This window comes from Physcomitrium patens, chromosome 16 (genome assembly GCF_059467195.1).
Source record: "Physcomitrium patens ecotype Gransden chromosome 16, ASM5946719v1, whole genome shotgun sequence".
Lineage (NCBI taxonomy): Eukaryota > Viridiplantae > Streptophyta > Bryopsida > Funariales > Funariaceae > Physcomitrium > Physcomitrium patens.
In genome coordinates this window covers 8796478-8818681 of record NC_143425.1, presented here as the reverse complement: position 1 = coordinate 8818681, position 22204 = coordinate 8796478, and the positions used below count along the sequence as shown (strand labels likewise).

Sequence of the window (22204 nt, the reverse complement as noted above, 5' to 3'; positions counted from 1 at the left end):
ATTAAATAGTTTATTTTTATAATTATAAAATAGTTAGTAGATAACAAATTAGAGTATTGAAAACTAGTATAAAATATTGATTTACAAATAAATTTATTTATTTTGAAATTTTCTTGATTTAGAAAAAAATACATTAATTATTTTTAGAATAATATCTATAATACTATGTATTGAAATATAAGTTTAATATATATATATATATATATATATATATATACATTATTATATTATGAAAGTACAATCAAAAAAATATTTCACTCTTGATATATGTGTACAAGCTATTTTTGAACAATCTAAAACTTTAAACTCCAAATTCAAAGTGAAAATCAATGATAATAATAGTACACTAAACTAAAATAAAATTTTAAAAATAAAAATAATAGTAAATAGTGCTTAATTTTACTTCAATTTAGAATTATATGATTTTTATATTTTTTGAATAACATATAGTATATATTTTTTGAAATGTATATAAATTTTTAAAAGTTAAACAAAGTCAAAGTTTCAAGAGATTTTACAAACTATGAAAAATTTGGAAAGATTTCACTATTATTTGTCAATTTTTTTTTTTTTTCTTTTTTTTTTTGTATTTTCATCCAATAACTACTGAGATATATCAACATAAATTATAAATATTTTATTGAAAAAATGAGAAAAAAATATAAATATGTATTGTAAAAACTACATATTCTAATCTTTGTAACTTTATGAGTATTTTAAGCCTAATTACTACATATACTTAGTTGCTTTGTATAAAAAATACCAATTCTACATAGTTCAAATTAATTATATTTAAAATAGACAACATATACAAAATTTATAATTTCTTTATAAAACCATGATGTTAAGATATATATATATAGAGAGAGAGAGAGAGAGAGAATTGATAAAGCAATCCAAGTTTTTACTAAATTGATCCCCATGTTTAAACTATCATTGTATCCTTTCAACCTCATCCATGTTCTCAACCATTCTCTTATTTCCAACTATTGCTCATGTTTCTAATGTTTCCAGCCTCCCACCTCCACAATGGTTGGAAACAAAAAATGGCTAGGGACAGGGATGGGAGTTGCAAGGATATAATGATGGTTAAAATAGAGTGGGTCGCTTTATCATTCCCTTATATATTTATATATATATATATATATATAGAGAGAGAGAGAGAGAGAGAGAGATTTCAAATATTACTTTAGATATTACTCTATTAATAATGTTGCAAGTGAATCGCTATCAAAACACTTTCAAATGCCTTTAAATAGTAGCTAAATCTTTAGTTTAAAATTATATCTGTGAGCCTGTTTTGCTGCATTGGTATTAATGCCCATATTGTGAAAATTCGTGTGTAAGATCATACAAAACTGAAGTATGTGTACCTCATTCATATATATATATATATAAATATATAAGGCCTTCCTTGCCCATTATTGTTACTACTTTTATAGTTATTATTAAAACGATTTCTGCACCTAGATTAAGAGAATCAACACAGATGCATTGGAGAAATCTTCAAGTTGGAAGATTTTATGGGTTGGACTACCCCTCCTTTGCATATATATATATCTTCACAGGCGCATAACTGCGCAAAGTGATTTGACGAAAAAAAACCTTATATATATATATGCAAGAAACACATATATATATATATATATATATATATAAGGCCTTCCGTTTTCAACTTGTAAGGATCTACCTTTGATATTACTTTAATGAAAGTAAACACTGCAAGAGACACACACACACACACACACACATATATATATATATATATATATATTTGTAGGTCATTGCAGCTGTCTTGCAACTTGAAGAACGTCTTAGAACAGTATCAAGTAGACCTTCAAAACTTGGTTGTATTCCCCCACCCTCAATTGTTCATCCAAAATCCACATGTGAACATGGGGATTTAAATGTAAAAATTAAAAAAGTGAGAAGTGATTGGATAATTTCAACTGAACCAACAGATCTAACTCGCCACCGAAATGAGAACAATAAATCTAAATCAATGGTAATTATTTTTTAATTGCAAGGTTTTGTTACGAAACTGGAAGTCGGCAATGGACGATTTTTTCAGAACCCAATTGCACACACTCACATTCAATACTGTACAAACCTCACTGACTGGTTCCCACAGAAACTCAAAACCAGAAATAATCAGCGACTTGTTCTTTTGTCCTTTTGCTTTAGACATAAATAAATATTTTAAAATCTGACTACTGTATGAATCAGAAGGGAGCTCGCAATGAAAAGATAGTTTCTGTGTAGAAGATTCAAACCCTAAATTCAAGCAAAAGGACACCCTAAATCCCCGATTCAATGAACGACGAGTTCTCCTTCATGGGGAACGCGCAGTCCCCCCACCCAGATTCCAGGCCGGGAACGCTGCCGGCCCCGCTAGGTACCTGCCCACTCCACGTTTACTACCATCCACCCTCCTTACCTCACTATTCACCCTACCTACCTGCCACCCTACTTACTACCTACTTCTTCCTTGTTAGCGACCTTCCTTTGCGACCTTTCTCTTAGGCCGTGGACAAGACCCACCCAACTTGGGTCGCAAGCGGCGGCCTCGCAATCCAATCCCGTCTGTCACCGTTACTTAGAAACTGGGCCCATTTGATTTCGATGAAGAATGGTGGACCGATTCTTTTCCGCATTCGATTCAGGCCTCACTCGCCTGATTTTCTGGCACCAGTTAATTCTATGAGTCTGTTCCTTCCTCGCCCTCTTGTTGATTGATTGCTCTCCCTTCCGTCATCGGATTCTATTTTCCACTCTGCCGATTGATAAGGTGTTCAAGGGACAAAGTTGGCTTGATCCACAGACTTGCCCAACTGGGGGAGGCATGGTCCCCTCTCTAGTTACTGAGGTCGTCGACTCGATAGGCTCGTGTCGAGCTTCGGCTGTGAGTCGGAATTAGAAACTTCCGTCGAAGCCAATGTTTTCGGTGCCGTGTTTCGAGATTCACACGTTCCGAGTCGTGTGTTGTTGATGTGTTGATGCCGGAACTGCGATGGTGTTTTCCAGTATCTGCACGCGCAAGTGAATGTAACTGGTTCACCGTTGGACTTAAATATGGAGAGTATCGATGTGTATGCTGGAGCTGATTATGGTCTACCCATGTGTTGATATTAATAACGCAACGTTGGGTAAACTACTACCAGCTCTTTAGGAATCAATATTGAATAGAAAAAATCTAGTCTGCTTAATTGCCTTCGTACTCTCCCTGTTACTGTTTGTTGTTGTTGTTGTTATTATGGCAAACATCGAGTTTTTGTTCTTACCTCAGAAGGTGAAATTTTGTCTGCGTGTGTGTGTGTGCGTGTGTTTTATTATTTATTTATTTCTCTTTCAATAAGTTAAACAAGTGAGAAAGGCATTCCCTTGACCATTGAAAATAGTTTCAAACTCTGAAGAACGAAAGAAAGATTACAAAGGTGTGACATGTTGCACTACCAACAAGTATGTGCTGCGTAATTGTTTCTACTCCAGCCCACATTTACTAGTTTTAGAGAAGAATGAATATTTTGTTTTCCAATATCCACTCTGACGATATATGGGTTGGCACGACTATTATCGGTATTCTCAAATCGAACAAATATTGTGAGAATTCTTTTTGAGTTGGTTTGGAAGACTATTTCTTATATGATTATATGATATTTTCAAATTATTTGTATAATGCAATAGTAATAACAACAATAGATACTACTATAATTTTGTTCAATTGTGATTTGTAAAATTTGAACATCACACTCATGTATAGAAATTCATTTAAATATTAAACATTTAGCTGTAATTTTTTTTCTTGTTAATTTAAAGATTATAAAAAAAACGAATTAAGAGATATCAAAATTCAATTCACTATTGGATTTTTATGACATTTTATTATTTTTCAATTGTTAACAAAAGAACAGCACATGCTAACTCTGAAACCTTGAATATGATTTGAAGAACTCTTTATTGATAATGGTGAATCAAATAGTTTTAAATATAAAAATTCAGGCGTTTGGTCTGAAATTTGAAACATGTTCTTCCCCAACTGACAGTGTAACAAAAAAAATCCAAGGAAAGATCATAGCTAGATTTTGCTGTTCAACAAAGCAATATTTGATAAACCCTATTTTGTGATATTCCTTCTAAATACTCTCATGCCTTGGATTAATATTCTTTGGCAGATGAAAAATAGACGTTCTAGGATCCCACACAACGACAAGGTCTTCAACAACTCAATTTGACCTGAAGGCCACGACGAATATCCCCCGATGATAGCATTCATCAACTATAGTAAACTGCACTTCCTTAGAAAACACATAAACATAAACAAAATAATATTTTTTATGTACTAAAAACTCATAATCCTGAAAATGGGTCACATAATTCAAAACGTTGACCCGTTTCAGTCGAGGAAGAAAAAATCTTTCGCAAACCAATAAAATAAAAAAAAAACAACTTTAAATTAAATAACAATAATAATAGAATGGAATGGCGAGCTACACCATCACTTCCCAACAGCATGAATGGAATATCCCTTTTCAACACAACTTAAGGTGGAAGTAATAAATAACTGCCTTCTTCTTCTTCTCCTTCTTCCCCAAGTATTATGTTACTCCTCCAATAGCAAAAAAACATAACACCACCTCGCTGTTGCAACAACAACAACAACAACAACATCACAGCTACAAGGAAACTAAAACTAAACCCCCATAAGAATAAAACACAAAAAAGCCAAACTGAAAGACTGAATTCGACGACGACGACGTGGGTTTTCGTCGTGAGTCATGGGTTGAGCAACGATATTGTTTTGTTGAAGGGAAGGGAAGAGGAGGAGGATCGCGTGCGTTTGCGGCGTGGAATGCGAGATGCTGGATTACGTCCGAGCCTATCACCACGTAGGAGTGAAGCTTCTTCAATGCGATGATTGTCCAATTAACGACGCACGACGTCAGATCGGTATAGAGACTTGCAGACTGATAGGCTGAGAAAGAGAGAGAGAAAGAGGGAAATTGTTTTTTCTTTTCAATTTCTCCTTTTTCATGGTAAGGGGGTGCTTTTTGGAGATGCAGAAGAAGACGGAGCAAGGAGGAGGAGGATGCCGCCGTATGTAGCGGAGCCTTGACCGACAATTCACGCCCCACATTAGATGTGCGCTATCCGCAATGCAACAGATTCCTTCGACCCAAAAATAAACTAATAATAATAAAAAAACTTACCATTCCAAACATTGCGGGGTCAGCATTTGCATGCAACGATCCAAGGAAGGAATAAAATATAGACCCTCGAAAACCTTATCAGAACGGCCTGACGGACCGGGGGTTTTGTGGTCCATCGCGCGCTGCACATCCATCCGATCTGTCCCCAAGTGGGGTTTGTTCCCTTTTTTTCCTGCTTTCGCCCACGAGATCGTTGCTCCAGCTGGGTCACCAGCGGTTGGGTTGGTAGTGTTGTTTTTGATTTTTTTTACCGAGGGTAGATGAACATACATCAGTGGTTGGAAAAGGTGGAGGTGCAGCAATCGGCGGCGTAGACGCGAAGCACGTGAGGGAGGCGAGGGGGAAGCTCCTCTCCTCCTCCCCTGTTCCGTCTTGTCCCGCCCTTCCCCTCCCCCCCGTAATTCAGCTTCCCACGCGGAATCATGCAGAATCCTGGACAGCTTGAGATCTCATGGAAATTTCGTCAATTATGAAAATGTGCTGCAGAGTGGAGTGATTGGCGAGATCAAGCCTGACTGCGTGCAGCGCCGGCCCTACCGAGAGTCAAGTTGCAGACAGTCCCCCACCATCCATCATTGCGCAATTGGGCCCGGACCTGCCGGCTGCTCACGCATCGCATTTCCATCACGCATCCGGGGTTCTTTTACTCACCCTGGAAGCAGAATATGCAGTAAGAGGGGGAATTTTGTGGGTTGAAGAGGGCAGCCTGGGTGTGCATTCTCCTGCCTCCTGTTTTCCTACAATTCCTTTGTCGCTGCAGTAGGGGCGTCCTCTGTTGGTGCGAGTGCAGTGGCGTCTTGCATTGTGGGTCGGGTGTGGAGGAGGAGGACGATGGTTGTGGTGATGTAGTCTGAGGTGAAGATACTTGGCCGATCTTGTTGTTGGAGCGGGGGAATGGGGTGTTGTCTGCGAGATAGTGTGTGTGGAGCAATTGTTGTTGGAGGTCTCTGGATATGGACTTTTGTGACGTTGTGCTTTTCTTAGACGTCCGAGGGCGCAATTATGGTCGATTACGATTTATATCTCCACTTCCTGCGAGTGGCGTGATTTTTCTCGTGTGTGTGGAGTGGGATCTGTCTTGTGTGGGTTGCACTCTGGTCGTGGAAGGCTTGCTGCGGTAGCCGATATGTCACGTGAATGGCGTACAGTCGCAATTTATGTCGGAATTTGTTTTGCTCTGTGTTGTTGTTTCTACAATAGGAAAAGTTTGTCCATCAACGACGAGGTGAAGCGTGCACGATCTTTGACGTCCACAGTTAGAGTGCCAGAGAAGAGTAGTGGCAGCCGACATCAGAGAGTGTTGAAAGTAATGGTGATGAGCTGCAGACTTAGGAAGGTTTGTGATTGTTTGGAAGAGTACAAGTCTTGTTTGGCTTTTTTACTTTTGTTTTGTTTTGTTTTGTTTTTTTTCAGTTTTTTTTTGTTTTTTGAGAATGGTGGCTTGTCGACTCATTGGCATGTACTTGGTTGTCACACCTGGGTATTTTGAAATGGAGGGATCGGCTCTGCTTTATTTACATATCACCTACTTGCTAAAACCTGTTGTTTGCATTGTAGTTATCTCGGGCGTGGACGGGCAATGCTGGTTAGCTACTGCTGACAGGAAACTAAGCAACCCAATAATTTGGGCTGATCGACCTCCTTCTGAAAGTCAACATGAGTATCTTGGCTGCTTGGCTTGCGCTGAGCTCCTCGTCTTTGGATAGTGGCGATATGAGGCAGCCCGAGTGCCTTTATTTCGAACACGACGGTAACAGCATTCCTCAGTGGGGGCTGGGAACAATGTTTGAGAAGCGGAGGTGCTCCAAGAGCGAGGAGCTCAAATGTATGTCGGTGCTGGATCTGCCCGAGTTAGCACTGGAGGAAATCCTCGGACGGCTTCCTCCTGCTTCTCTCTGTCAGATGGCTGCCGTGTGCCACCATCTGCGGAAACGCTGCCGAAGCGACCACCTCTGGCAATCTCTCTTCGAAAGAAAATGGGCACGCGTCGTGGGATCCTCGGCTTTCCAGGAGTGGCAGCGTCAGTTGATCTTGCAAGCAGAGCAAGGTCCCCCTGCCGCCGAATGCCCTCCTCGGGTTTGGGGATGGCCTCTCTCATGCCTCTGGCCCTTTAAATGGCTCAACCTGCAGGGTCAGCCTTCTGCCATTCCACCTCCGGATTCCCTTATGGCCTGGTACTGGGCTTTGGAGAGTGGCAGCTTCTGGTTTCCCGCCCAAGTCTACAACCGAGAGGTGCGTTCTTTGTTTGATATCACTGTCACCGTTCTTTGTTTGATCTTTCTCGCCCTCGAAATGCAAGCCTGGATGCATTTCCCGACCTGATAGTTTTGATTCCTGGTTACGATTATTGCGCTAAAATGCCGTTTCCAGTGAGCCTATGCTTGGTTACTCTTTACAGCATTGCATCCTGTGACGGTGGTTTTCTCATTAAGACGACTTCTTCTACTGTTTCAGAATGGACATGTAGGCTTCATGCTGTCATGTTATGATGCGGAACTGAACTACGATCGTCGAACGGACACATTCAAAGCAAGGTACTGTCTGCATTTTGGACTCTTTTCTTGCAAAGTGAGATCGTCTACTCCCCACATTTTGTCGACATGCGAAATTTCTAACGTATGATTCTTCTATCGCAGGTACCCACCTCATGGACAGCGGACAGCAGTAGTTGAAGAAGGGGTTCAATGGGAGCGCCTTCGTGCCCCACCTGTGGAAACCCCTGCACATGATCTGCATCAGTCAGACTGTCTGGCTGATTTGAAACCAGGCGATTGCGTTGAGGTGCAATGGCGTAGGAACAAAGATTTCCCTTACGGTAAGTTCAAGCCTCTCTATTCGCCACCCATTTGTTGTTGAAGTTCTTTCTCGTGATGTACAACAAATGCTCAATAAATCTATTCGTATCCTCACTTTCCTTGCTCCAAACCTCCCTTCTCGGTGGACGACTGTTCTAATTATGTTTATGCCTGTCACTGCAGGGTGGTGGTACGGTGTAGTGGGACATTCTGAGGGTTGCGAAGGGAGCTCTCGACATTGCCGTTGCTATTCGCTTGGTATGTCGGTTTAGTTGACTGCAATTCCCAGGCAGAATGTGATTGACATGCTGGTTCTTTGTCTGTTGTTGTAAGGAGTTTCAGAATGATTATGCGTAAGCATATTAACACTTTGTTCTGAATAAGATTCCTGGATTTCTCTTCTTCAAATTCCTTGTCGGGGTTGGTTTAGGGGATCCTCTAAGAGTTGCTGAGTTTGTCTCGCCCTTTGTTGATAAGTATCATTTCCTCATTCATCGTGTACCACTGCATTGCTTGTTTTGACACTTGTATGTTCGTATTCCAGAGACTTTGTGGTTGGAGTTCAATCAGTACGCAGTCGGTTCACGATGGAGACGTGCTCCCATCAACCGCAAATCTCATGAGGAGGAGGGGAGTGAGGCAGAGGGATTCTATGGTGGCATCAGGAAGTTGAAGACCAAGGAAGAGATTGAAATTTGGAAGAAGTTGTGGCCAACTGAGGACTTGCAATAAGTTGACCTCGATTATTTCACTGTACTTATAGACATTATAATGAGGTGGCTCCAGTTTGCACCTGTAAAGAACACATTTAGATAATAGCTGGCTGCCCAATTCATTTATTATTTTCTTATCATTCCACACAAAGATGATAGGTTGGCGTTCGGTTCACATATTATTAAAGTGGTGGCAGAATGCTGTGGTTCTTAATTCAAGAGCCAGCGCCATATTCAGTTTTCTAGGATAGTATTCTGTTTCGGTAATTATCGCATCCATTATCATTTAGACCCTGTACTATTTTAGAACGTATCATTAGGGTCAAAGTCGATCCAGTATCGTTTAGGATTCATATGCCAAGTAGAGGGTAGGACGTTGAAGCGATTGATGGTCAGTGTGAGAGTATCCAACTCCTGAAACTTTTATTTATTTTTTATTTATTTTTCAACATTGGTAATAGAGGGCCTTTACATTTGGTGTGCATGTATGCACCAGTTGCAACCACCAAGATCATAATGTGGAATTCGTTTTGCGTGCTGTCAAGATCAGTTTGTCGCAGCAACCTCATCCACTTTGGGTCGGTTTGATCCTACCTTCCCTGTGTGTAATAACGGCAAGGCCTTGCGCCATTCGATCGTTGGACTCTTCCTTCATCAATGAATATACTGTATGTTCGTTGCTTTGATTGGTTTTTCTTTGTGCTTCTGCACTGAAAGGTTAAGTGGGTCCATCCCAACTCCGAACACAACATGTTTTGTTTATAGAGTCTGCATGAATCCTCTTACAACTTGCAAGGAAAAAATTGTGCAATATTAATTTTTTTCATGCAGACATTTTAACTACTATAACCAATCTAACAAATAAAACATACACTTCTTAAACATTATTTATTCAGTTATTTCAAAATATTAAAGCATGTATTTGAAAGTTGTTTTATCAAAAACCATGATTAAAGTTTTTTAATCATGGTTTTTGTTTTCATAGATTCTTTTACTTACTATATTCTAATTTCTCATTAAGTAACATATAAATTTTGAACTTTGTATACAAAAAATAGATTTATGAAAAGAAAAAAAATCTATTAATACAGATTTATATATTTCTTAAATTGAATTGTTTTATTATACAATTAACACAAAAGTCACAATTAGTACATCTATTATAATCTTAAATTACAAAATTCACTGTACAAAACAAGAGTTATAGAAGGCCTTCTTTAAGAGAAATAAAATATTCTCACATCTTCAAATTTATTAGAATTTTTTGCCTACTTCAACCCCAAATCAAATCACATTGATCTTATTAATTCTGTTTAACATCTCCCTTAGAACTAAAATATGGTATTTTACAACTACATTCTATTGCTGCACTTAAAAAACTTTTCCAAACAAAATTATTAAATAAAAAATTGTTGTGTAAACACAAAAAGAATATTATAAGTTGGAAGACTTTTATTAGGGGTGTTCAACCATGTCTTTTTGGATGATATTTCACTTGTGATGAGATCTCAAAGTATCTTGTGATATTTTGAAATAACTTGATACTTCACCAAATCACCCACCTTGTAAGGTGGGTGATTTTGAAATTGAAATATCAAAAGAAGGGCAAGTGAAATATCAAAAACTGTATTGCTTGTCTTAACTCTCTCCTTCTTTGACTCTCCATACGAAGGGGTAATGAAGTTTGAATTGTGATATTTTGGATTTGGTAATTTGAGTAATCTAGGAGATATTAGGTGCTGAATTCTAGTTATTAGATTTTGCAAAATTGCCAAATTAAAACCCCCTTATTATATGTTTAGTGTTGCTTTAAAGTATACAGGAAAAAATTAATTTAAATTTGCAATTTACTATTCTATAATTTCCAATAACTTAATGATAAATCATTGGATTTTTTTAATAATAAAATTTTCATTTATTTTATTTTTATTTTTTTGTTAAAGAGTATTTTATGACAAATATTATAATAAATAATTTTATTCAATATTATTTGTACATAATACTTATTAATATGTCATTAATATTATTGATATTTCAAATATAATAATATTAAATTTTTATGAACCAAAATTTATTAAATATAAAATATTAAAATATATTTTATTTATTAATTTATTAATTTTTTTTTAATGTAATGTTGTAAAAGTATAATACATTCTTAAATTTTAGAAACAATTTTTTATGTTTTTTATATTATAACTTTGAGATGGATTTATAAAATATTTCAAAGGTTGCTAAATAGTCTAGTAATAATTTTTCAATAAAAAAATAAAATGAAAACCATTAAAAAATAAGAATATTGTATATAAGTTTAGTGTTGAAATTTTTGCGCATTAAAGTGTGGTTGTAGAAATCCCTGTTTTAAAAAAAAATTGTACTTCTCTCTCTCTCTCACACACACACACACACACACATATATATATATATATATATATATGTATTATTTTTATCTATAAGAATGAATATAATTTTATGTATTCAAAAAAATCTTTTTTACATATTTGTATAATATTAAATCGTAAAAAAACTAACATATTAAAAAAAGACGAAATCATCACCACCTCATGTATTGAGTAAATAATAATAAAAACACGAATGAAAATTTCTCAAATTATGAATGAAAACGACATTATTATAAATTAGAATATGTTGCACATTAACGTTAATTCGCAAAGTCTACAAAAAACGAAAGCAAGTGAGGAGTCGTTCCATGAGATAAAACCCACACATTCATCCGTCCGTCATTCGGCTCATCCGTTAACCCATCCATCCACCCAACCCCCCCCCCCCCGCGCAAGCGCAACGTAAGAGCTGGGCTCGCTATGCTGCGTGAGGAAAGGGGATGGCGGTTGTGGGTCCAGCAGGGGAGGCAGCGGCAGAGTGAAGAAATGAATGAACCCCAACTGGAAGGAAGGAATGTGGGGGAATCTTTCCATATTTCTTCCCACCCCCCACCCCACCTTGTGATTCCTTCCTTCCTTCCTCCCTTTCTTTATTCCCGTGGGAATGCGACACCACTCAGACAGACAGACAGACAGACAAGCGTCCTGTTGACTTCACTATTCCTTCTTCCCTTCTTCTCCTGCATGCTGCTGCTGCTCTTCTCTCCCTCTGCCTGCTCCCATCTTCTGGCTCCCTGCTGCCGCTGTAAGTGACGTGGAAGGATGATAGTGTGTCGTCGTGCCAGCCTTGTTTTGAAGAAGAAGAAGGAAAAGAAGGAGAGCTTACGGACAAGGTGAGGAAGGCGAGGAGGTGGACTTTGAAGACGAAGACGAAGGCGTAGAAGAAGCGTGGAGTGGGTTGAATTTCGTAGGAAGAAGCAAGCCTTTGTGGGTTATGTTGTTTGGCTGTTGAGGTGGACGAGAGAGAGAGTGATTGTTGCTGGAGAAGTATTGTGGGAGGTGAGTAGACGAGGAGGAAAGAGGACAGGAACAGAGACTAAGCGAGGGGAATGGGGGAGGGAGATGGAGAGACCGATTTCATAGCAGCATCAGCGATTCCTGGTCCACGCATTTACAGCTGCTGTAATTGCCGATGCCATGTGGCGGATCACGACGAGATTATCTCCAAGTGCTTTCAGGTGGGCAATTTTAGGAGGGGGACCATAATGATCGCGATTTCAATGGGCTCTTGCTTTTCCTGTGCTGTAGATGATTTTCTCGGTTTGTGAACATGGGAGGGGAGTGTTGGTCTTTGTTGCCTGGGTTAGGGCAATTGTTGTGCTTGACAGTCGGTGTGTGAAGTTATCCTGGATTTCTGTGGTTCTGTATTTGATGCCTCTTCGGATTGGCGTACGAATCGTGTCGGATGTTGGTTCTCAGATTTTGGGTTGGTTTTTAGAAAATCTCGTCGCCGGTTTTGGGGATCAGGTAATAGTGTTTGTCTCGGAAGTCATTAGGGTCAATTGATACTGTCTGCAGTTGCTGGTTGTTTTGCAATTACTTCATTTAAGTCCAGATTTGGCTACTTCGTCTTTAATTGTTTAATTGAGCGTCAGCATTGCGCTCTGAAACCAAACTTTATCATCATGAATCCAACAGGCGCTCGTGTGACAGGATGTCCCAAAAGTTCTCGCTAATGTAAATGAAAGCCTCATAAAGAGAAGGTTACAGTTGTATGCTATTGTATGCTCCTCCACGCCATGCATCATAGAAGAAAGAAGAAAGATGACCCCTTCGCTCTTTGGAATAAATCTTATCTACAACAATTTTAAGTCAACTTCATAATGACGTTTTATGGCAACTTTCGCTCTCATGTAATTTGGAAATTTCGACATCCCTCTTCCGCAGGTTGGTCATCTAAATTATAGCCAGTACTCCCAATCCATGAAAGTAAACTTTTCCCTAGCAGTTGGATTGGAATCTACAGTGCAAAGGGGACACGAATTGTGTTGTCAATATCTGTTTGAGTTGCAAGAAGAGTCTCCTCCACCTAATATGAAGACTGACTTAGGGGTTGTAAAATACCCGCACACTAAGTGAAAGCACGGACTAGGCATATATGTACTTGCATATGTTTGCCAGTTGATACGTCATAACTTGAATTTAGCTCCATACGAGGAGATCGCTGTAAGCAAAACTTACGAACGGGAACATTTGTATTCAGGGAAGAAACGGGAGGGCTTACTTATTCACGAATGTCGTGAATGTGACTCTTGGGGCAAAAGAAGATCGGGAACTATTGACAGGCCTGCATACAGTGGCTGACATCTGTTGCTTTCAATGCCAAGAAGTTCTGGGATGGAAATATGAAAAAGCGTTTGAAGAGTCTCAGAAGTACAAGGAAGGGAAGTATATCCTTGAGAAAGCCAAAGTCATGAAAGAGAACTGGTGAGAAATCAATTTACTGTTGTACATATGTGGGTTCAGACGGTTGTTCAAGCGTGCTCTGTAATTTGGATAGTTGTCCAGTCGCACAAATAAGCAGGTCAGTGGATTCCAATGGTTGTAGAGGTGTAGTATATTTACTAGTACTATGATGGTGTTGACGTCTAACAACGGCGTCCTGTAATGCGTGATCCGAGTTTTGAGCACGCTGTAAGGTGTAAACTCAGGTGGTTGACATTCATGTCTGCACATTGTTGCAATGCTACGCAATTGTGGCCCAACTTTTTCAAGGCATTAAATCTTCGCATGAAAGCTTGCTTGCGAAACGATGATACTGGTCCTGGAGTGAGAAAAAGATCTCTGTAACGCACGATAGAATTGGCTTTTGTGGATACCTGCATTGCTATGTTCAGCATGAGTAGAGAACTTGTTTCCACAACTGTTTGAATGCTATACAACCATCTGTAACGCTTCTGTTGATCGTAGAAGATGGAAAAATACGTTTGATTGCTGACACCCACTTTGTTTCGATCACATCATTTTGATGATCAAGTCACAGAAGTCATGTTACCTGCAAAAGATAGAGTGACCGATCGTTTTTTCTCGCTTTGATGACCCTCCATTGATTAGTACAGATCATTGTCTGACACCTATCCCAGCATGCCATGCTGAAACCATCTTTTAGGTGTGGACTTGACTTCCTTTTTGACAATCTCGACAGTCACTGAAGGGATGGGTGTATTCTCTCGGTTTACGAATCGGCCTCATCTGTAAGCGAATCTCCAGCAGCCTAGTATTGGGATACACTGGGCGAGGCCTGAAACACCCGCTGCAGTTGGTCCCGAACTGGCACAGACTGGAAATCGTTGGTGAAGGAGCTACAATATGTGCAGCCTTGCACGGCGGAGGAAGTTTGCTTGAAGTATCATGTGCTATTTTGAAATATTACTTGATACTTCACCAAATCATCCACCTCATAATGTGGATGATTTTGAAATTGAAATATCAAGAGGTGGGTCAAATATCAAAAATAGTGTTGCTCATCTCAACTCTCTTTCCTCTTTGATTCCATACCACACTACTTAACTGGTCGATTTGATATCACTTAATACATCACCAAAATATCAAAGGGATATTATAGTTTGAATGGTGATAATTTGGATTTGATATTTCTAGTGATCTTAGAGATATCAAGTGATATCTCAATTATTGTTGAATCTCAATTATTTGATTTTACAAAAGTGCTATGTTTGAAACCCCTTAATTGTCTTGTTTGCTTTTGGAGATTTAACAAATCAATTCTTCACCAATTTTGAAAATATATTTCTAATCAATAAGCTTGGTAGTAAAATACACATATTATGAAGTTATTGGTCTATGGTTCTAGTGCATGTGGCCTTTGACAACCTCTCCATTGGTACTAAGGTCTATTCTTCAAAAGTATTTTGCATAAGTTTAAGAAGTTTAGTCTCATGTCGACTCAAATTAGAGTAATAATCCTATGGATGTTATGAAATATATAGAATAATGTTGTTTTCAACAATGTTAAGTGGCACCCAAAGGAGCTATTCTGTTGTATTTGGTTAGTGATCATAGACTATGGATGGATTGAATGGTTTGGTATATATAACATTTGGAAGTTCAAGGCCAAAATTGGAATAAGTTTAATGCAATATTTTGAGAAGTGCTAGTGCTGTAAAGGGCTCTTTGTAGCAATGGTAAATGGAAAGCCAAAGTGATTGCTTTTGGAACCATTTGCAGGATTTGCTTTTTAGCCCTTGTAAACAAAGTATCCAGCTTGGCACTACCTCTTGACTAACAATAGGAACTCAAAGACGGCCTTCAGCTGTCATGAGTTAATTTAGTCTAGGTCTTAGTTGTTTAGTATATCTTATCACTAGTTTTGCCCAATCTGCTTGCAGTTAAGTTGATTGTATTTATGTTCTTATACAATAATGAGTTTTATTTTTATTTTTATTTTTTTTTACTTATTTCAAAAAAAAAAAAAAAATGCCACTTACTACACTCTTCATTCAACTAAAGTCTTTGAGAGACTTCATAGACATTAAAGCTAGAATTGTAATTGGATCTCAAGTGAGCTTATTTCTATTATAGAGCAGTTCTTTTACCTGATGGTTTGAGATTGCCTGCTTCTTCTAATCCTTAATGAGACAAACAAAGATACTTTGAAGACCCACAAATTTAATTGTGAATTGTAACAAACACCTTCACTACCTCTCAATCAATCCTATCAATTAGTGGTCTTAATCTGCATAGTAGCTAGTGCCTTGATAGTAGGCTTGAATTTCAAAGTAAGAACATTCTCTTGAATATTCAAATGATGTGTTTTAGACAATTAAACCACAAGAGATTATGAATCAATTTTTATTTTTTTTGTTGTTGCTACAAGGTAATTAGAATTGAATTCTACCTATCATGTGCATAAGATAGTATTAAACATGTACAATGGTATAATAGAATATGATCATTTATTGCAACATATGGTCTTAATCTTTAGAAGAAAAAAAATGAGATGCACATCCTTCAAAGCTTGTGATAGACATGAATATTTTTATTTCTTCAAATTTGTGATTGATAGGTTTATTTCTAGTACTCACAATTTATGTTGTTTTCTTTATTAACTTATATTATATATTCCTACTACAAAATAATTGAATTTTTTTATGTTTGTGAAAGTTTTTCTTGAAACTCTACCATCTTAAATGTTAAGAGATCACATACTTTTATAAATTCATAAATTTTTGAATTATTTTTTAAATGCTGATCACCAAAAGTTCATGTTATTGCTAATAGTAGTAATATTTTCATCTCATGTATTAATTTGTACAAAAAAATTAAGAATCTATATCAAAAATTATTATATTATTTATTATAAATCTTACAAAAATAAATTAACAAATATCATAATAGTTTTATCATATTTAGGAGTTTAATAAACTTGAAAGAATAATAATTATAATAAATTGAATTATATTATAGTTTGTTTCTAATTTATACTTATTGCTTATACTAATGCTTCTAAAAGACAAATTATTTTTATTCTTTTATGAAGGAACCTTTGTAAGACATTTGTACCTTGGCTATACAAGATAGGTATGTAAATATCAAAATCTCTTTAGTTTGTTAAAACTTTTCTTTACATTCCATGTGAGGCAATCTTTACATGTTTATTTTATAAGCAACTATTTTTAAGTACAGTATTTAAATCTTCATAGAATGATTATTTTTATTTGACTAAGAAGAGATTAGTAATGTTATTGTTATTGTTGTTGTTATTTATCTATTTATTTATTTTTAAAAATTATAGTGGTATGAATTAGATGGGTGATTGTGGTAGTAATAGCAAAGTTAGTTAATAATATCTTACAATTTTTGGATTTTTTCATTTATAATGTTTTGTAATATATTGCATAAAACTTGTAATACTTGTATTATTATAAAGTTAACATATATTTTACATATTTAGCATAATTGTAGTATCAACAATAGAACAAATATAAGCCTTATGTAACTTTGTAGAAAAACATAAACATAATATTCTCTTTCATTTCACACAAGTCTTTAATTAAATCATTTATTTTTTTAAAATTAAATTTTCTATTTATTTTTTATATTTTTAATTCTAAATTTGGTGTATATACTTATTTTATTTTATTCTGCCCTTCTAAAGACACAATTTGTAATGCTAAAAACATCATTTATATATATATACACACACATATGTGTGAGTATGTATATGTTTATATTTATATAAAATCTTATTTAAAAAATTTGGTGGTATGCTTTCTATGAAAAGAACTTAAATACTTAAAAATATATATATATCAAAGAATATATATATACATTTATATTTATACATACATACATACATACATACATACATACATACATACATACATATATTAATGAGAAGAAATTGCTTTATGAAAAATAGAAATTTTTTGCTCATATAATAATTATGTATGTAATATGATAAAGATCTTATAAAATAAGATTATTTGATTAATTTAAAAGAGTAAGTCGAAATAAATATGCATAAAAAATAAAAATAAAAACTTAACTACATATATTATGAAAATATAATGATATAATTTATTAAGGTAAGAATAATTAAATGGAATAAGGTTGGTAGACTCTTTTTTGACAGTGGTGTCTATCTGAAGAGACAAAATAATCTACAAATTTATTGGAATGAGACAAACAAAGTTTATAATATTTGTTTATGTTAGATGAATATGAAGTATCAACTTTCCTGAAGTATGGCCATATTGAGAGGTATATGATCACAAAAAATCAAAGAATGAGTTTCAAAAGATTGTAATTTAAAAATATAGTAGAAAAGAAAAACAGAAAGAAATCTTAGAAAAGCCTTAGTTCATTTATTGAAGCTAATAAAAAAAGTACAGGTTTTTATTTATTTATTTATTTTATTTATTTTTGATGTTCTTACATCCCTCTTGCAACATTGTTGAATAACTAAGAAGAATTTCTAAATATTTATGTAGAATTGAAAGTGAAATAGGACAATATGTACTCACAGCAAAACAAAATTACGGTTCTAATTTGGTTCTACAAGTCTTGATTGAATTTTCTAAAAAGCCTGAATTTGGGGAAGTTTTACTTTTTCTAATTTAAAGAAAGAAAACAACCAAATATTAAAATTCTAAAATTCTAAAATTTATGCAAAATCTTGGTGTGAATTCCACTCATTTTAGTAAATCTCTCCCAAGAAACCAAATGTATTTTGCTTACAATGTCTTCAGTGTGGTGGAATGAAAGATAGAAATGGATTGATTGAATATTGAGTTTGCAAAACAAAATAGGGTGATTGCCTCATTCTAACTTTCTAAACTATAGGAGTGGGTCAAGCCCAAGAAACTTTTAGTTAAAACAGTGATTTAATCAGAACTAGTGTAATCCAAACCAGTAGAGGAAAGAGAATTCTGAATTTTCCACATACCAATGTACCGAAGACCCTGACACAATTGTGAACCACAAAGCAATCTTCCATCTTTGAAAAACACCAACAATTACCACCTGTGTGTGATCAAGGTTTAAGATGAAATCGCAGACAGCAGTTGTTAAAGAGAATGCAAATCTTAATGTAGACGAAATTTACACCCATCAGGAGCAGCACATCGAGATCCCTACACAAGTTCATATCATACCTTCTATTGTTGTTGAAACCAAATATAAAGAGAACGTATGCTTTGACTAGAAAATTGAAATGCGAGGCAATTAAAAAACTCTTACGGTACTGAACCGCCCGCCATCCAGCACAACACTGTAGACGGAAAATTAATGATTTTCTTCTACTTAAGCAAGTAGACCCATGAGGTCTAAACTTACACATAGTTCTTTATCTCAAAAACATCAGCAGTTGGGAGGTTTTGCAGTGCACTTGACATAGCCTGAAACAGCTTGTCGTGGAGCAGGTAGCCTATTTGCATCTACATATCGCACTTCTCCTGGAGTATACGCCAATTGTCTGTGTCTGCGAACCAGCAAGCACAGTTCACATATTTCAATCGTATCATTCGTGATTTAGAATTGATAGTTCCAACAGCTAAAGTCCAAGGTTGTACTTGACACTAGAGAAGGATGACGTAAAGAAGGTAGTGGATTTTCTTTTTCTTGTGAGCGATCGTCACGAAGAGCGACAAGGATTTGAGGTAATACCTGCGTAAATCAAGCCCAGTCAGTCCAGCCTCGAGAACTGACAGATTGTCGGAGTCTGGCGCCACTATTACGATAGTCTCATTAAAATACTGGGTCTCCAAGATTGACATTAGTTGTGTGACTCTAACAAATACGTCTCTTACACTCTCGTTCACTGTGCCATCAGTAAAGGGAGGGGGCCGTAAATTCGCAGATATTGCATCTATAGTATCATACACCTGCAAAATGTACCTTAACAATCAGAACTTCATGACAAATTAAAGGATTTAAGCACCAACCCGTGAAGCTAACGCTTGAACTGATTTTGAGCTGTAAAAAATAACAACATAATACATGACAGTTTTCTGTGGATTAGAGATTCCGTAGAGGCTCAAATAATCAGACTCAATATGCTTAAAATCAAAATTTGAAGTTTCAAACTACTCACCTCGTTCACCTCTGCAAGTCCTTTACCTTCATACGCTCCTAGCCCACGAGCATCCAAGAAGCTATATTCTGGCACTATCCGACTGCAAAACCCCCCACCCCAGATGTCATACCCATTTTTTAAAAAATATCGCTCTACCTTGTCAAGGACTGAACTATATGTAACATTTACATATGATATAGATGCAAGATGTTACACCTCTCTCGTAACACATTTCCTTTTATGTGTAGTTTGAGTTGTTAATTAAGAACCGATTAGCTTCCTGGTCAGAATTTCCAATCATGAGACAAACAGATTGCCAACCTGATACCTCCAAAGATGAAATCATAATGAACTCAGAAATGGGTGGCAACAGAATTGTCACCTGCGATTAATATTGTTGACATAGGCGATAATCTCAGCTGTTTGATAGGCTCTTTGGGTGATAGACGGCCATATCCAGCAGCTGTCATCACAAGCACCCAGCGCTCTTAAGCTCTTCGCAGCTTGAATTGTCTGTTTCTTGCCCTCCTCTGAAAGACCACTATCCATTGATGTTTTTGTCACAGGATTGGTGTTTATCACTCCCTTCGTCTCGAACTCGGACTCTCCCGATCTTACCAAGTAATAACTATTCAGGAGATCCAAGTCAACAAAATACCAGCATTCAGGCTTACAGTTAGGCAGCAAAGCTTTAGAAAATTAAGAGGTTCTTAAAATGAGGGATCAGCATTAACCTCAGATTTCATGCACGTACACTAAACCCTGATTTCATAATCCCAACTAGATCCTCTTGTAAAAGATTCAGAGCTTACCGATTAACCAGCCGAACAGGAGGCATCTGCAGCAATCCTGAAGCATGAGCAGAGGGGGTGCCCACATTCAGCACGTCAGGGACATCAAAGAATGGAGAACCTCGAATTCGCCATGTCTCTATGTCGGGAGTTGACACAGCCGCAGCAACTCCGTAACAGCAAATACTCGTAAGTGCAAAATTGAAAGCCCATTTCATCCCATCGACCATCTCTACTCTCCAATTTTCTAAACTATGGGTCATGTTCTCTTCCGCAGACCCCTCCCGCAACGTTGATTCCTGTCTCTGCGACCCACTTCGCATCACGAAACTATCTCTTTCTAGACAGCGGCTATCCACCTTCGCCCCATTGTCTCGAGCTCCACGAAATCCTACCACAAGGGCTGTGGGTATGTCCCGCATCAACGCCAGGGACGATGCCTGCCAAGGCACAGCCATTGCCACTCCTAAACCACCACCACAATCACCACAAATCCTTCAGCACCTCACCTTCACAATCTTGAATATCCTCCTAGGTTCCAAATTTGAACTCCAGTCTTCAGAATCCCACAGCGTTCAGGAAAACCTTAAATTTCTGATTCTCCTCCCACTTCAAGTAAATGAATGTGCCATAATCTGCACAAAATCCTCACTGGTTCTTGTGAGCCACCCAAAAGGCAGTGCAACACATTGAAATCTGCAACCGAATATGTGTTTGACAATCGTGCAGCTTCCACATCGATCCGGCAAACTTTTCGTTGCTGGATTGTAGTGACACGACCACTCCATGTGCCAGCCCCGCTCTCCTGAGGAATCAGCAGCGTCCTTTTCCAAGTGGATTTTCGCGGTAATAGGACGTGCCCGGAATAGGGGTGGCGCTTCCTCGACTCAAGCGAGAGCGCGACTCAAGTGAGCGCGACGATTCCTTTGAATTTGAAAATCTCAGACGCTCCGTTCTGCAGCAGCATCGCTGGACCCAGTTTCCACCGCTCCAATCACACTCCCCAACTTTTTTAAACCTGCATTCCTGTTTCATTGCTTCGGGAGAGGCGAGATTTGCATCGGCTATTGTATGAAATGGATCGCGGTGTGGTGAGGGATGACATGAGCTTACTGATTTGGACTTAAGAGTATTTAGAAATTACGATTCATCACGTAGCTGTAAGGCAGAGCTGTCCAATTTCGCGTGATCGGGTTAAGGGTGTTCTAAATTTTAGGACGTGTAGTTTATATTTCGAATTTCGTCTTCCTTGAATTTAGTTTCGGAGGTGGCCTTTTGATCATTCTGTCTTTCTACGTTCACCGTTGATCGTTCATTTGTTCGTGCGATGTTTTTGGTTCATTCAGTCAATGCGCTTGGACTCTGGGGGTCGATTCAATCCTTGGCTTCTGTTCCTGTGGTCGTCTCACTGTTATTGTCTTTTATCAGGGGAGTTTCAATCAAGAGTCTTGCTTCGTCACAGTATTCTCTCCATACCTGGGTGCTTTAGTAGTCAATTTGCACAAATGAAGTGCAGAAAGGATTCAAGGGTCTATTATCTTCTGTGATAGTTACAAAAAGATGAGTGACAACAGCTTCACAGTTAGAATCGATCTTGATGTAGAACAGGGAGATGCGTATGCTCCGCCAACATTCTTTCTGCAGGTTATCTGGATGTTCCAACTGTCTCCAGGGTATCCGGATGTGATTCCCTAGTTTGATCTAACATAAATAGCAGTGCGTATCCGGAAGTGGTGAAGGCTGCGATTCTGGAAGATTCTCAA

At 37.3% G+C, this 22204-nt stretch overlaps 3 protein-coding genes across 4 annotated transcripts; 2 read left to right on the top strand and 1 right to left on the bottom strand.

Moving 5' to 3' along the window:
• The first annotated feature begins 5943 nt into the window (after window positions 1–5943).
• Window positions 5944–9220, top strand: LOC112293503 (F-box protein At2g26850). Of its 2 annotated transcripts, XM_024542992.3 has the most exons (7): window positions 5944–6062; window positions 6408–6543; window positions 6765–7439; window positions 7662–7741; window positions 7844–8022; window positions 8186–8260; window positions 8547–9220. In XM_024542992.3, exons 3-7 carry the CDS (start codon window positions 6864–6866, stop codon window positions 8732–8734), a joined length of 1098 nt encoding a protein of 365 aa, XP_024398760.1. In that variant the 5' UTR covers window positions 5944–6062; window positions 6408–6543; window positions 6765–6863; the 3' UTR covers window positions 8735–9220. The 2 variants fall into 2 exon arrangements, with proteins under 2 accessions (XP_024398760.1, XP_024398759.1); XM_024542991.3 differs by lacking the exon at window positions 6408–6543.
• Window positions 9221–11693: 2473 nt separating this feature from the next.
• LOC112293504 (protein yippee-like At4g27745) lies at window positions 11694–13871 on the top strand. The gene is made up of 2 exons (XM_024542993.3): window positions 11694–12295; window positions 13321–13871. Exons 1-2 carry the CDS (start codon window positions 12167–12169, stop codon window positions 13546–13548), a joined length of 357 nt encoding a protein of 118 aa, XP_024398761.1. The 5' UTR covers window positions 11694–12166; the 3' UTR covers window positions 13549–13871.
• Window positions 13872–18640: 4769 nt separating this feature from the next.
• On the bottom strand, window positions 18641–21230 carry LOC112293455 (uncharacterized). The gene is made up of 5 exons (XM_024542892.3): window positions 20463–21230; window positions 20033–20278; window positions 19669–19750; window positions 19242–19459; window positions 18641–19056 (listed from the first exon to the last, which is right to left on the bottom strand). The coding sequence occupies exons 1-5, from the start codon at window positions 20897–20899 to the stop codon at window positions 18936–18938; spliced, it is 1104 nt and encodes a 367-aa protein (XP_024398660.1). The 5' UTR covers window positions 20900–21230; the 3' UTR covers window positions 18641–18935.
• Between the last annotated feature and the right edge of the window lie 974 nt (window positions 21231–22204).

Bases quoted from the DNA above. Each gene is read 5' to 3' on its own strand.
- LOC112293503 (XM_024542991.3), top strand. From the start codon at position 6,864: ATGAGTATCTTGGCTGCTTGGCTTGCGCTGAGCTCCTCGTCTTTGGAT. The intron at 7,742-7,843 runs GTACTGTCTGCA...CTTCTATCGCAG, and splicing joins ACGGACACATTCAAAGCAAG to GTACCCACCTCATGGACAGC. The intron at 8,023-8,185 runs GTAAGTTCAAGC...CTGTCACTGCAG, and splicing joins GAACAAAGATTTCCCTTACG to GGTGGTGGTACGGTGTAGTG.
- LOC112293504 (XM_024542993.3), top strand. From the start codon at position 12,167: ATGGGGGAGGGAGATGGAGAGACCGATTTCATAGCAGCATCAGCGATT. The intron at 12,296-13,320 runs GTGGGCAATTTT...ATTTGTATTCAG, and splicing joins TTATCTCCAAGTGCTTTCAG to GGAAGAAACGGGAGGGCTTA.
- LOC112293455 (XM_024542892.3), bottom strand. From the start codon at position 20,899: ATGGCTGTGCCTTGGCAGGCATCGTCCCTGGCGTTGATGCGGGACATA. The intron at 19,751-20,032 runs GTGACAATTCTG...GGGGTTTTGCAG, and splicing joins GTCAACAATATTAATCGCAG to TCGGATAGTGCCAGAATATA. The intron at 19,057-19,241 runs GTATTACCTCAA...GCTGGTTCGCAG, and splicing joins ACTGGGCTTGATTTACGCAG to ACACAGACAATTGGCGTATA.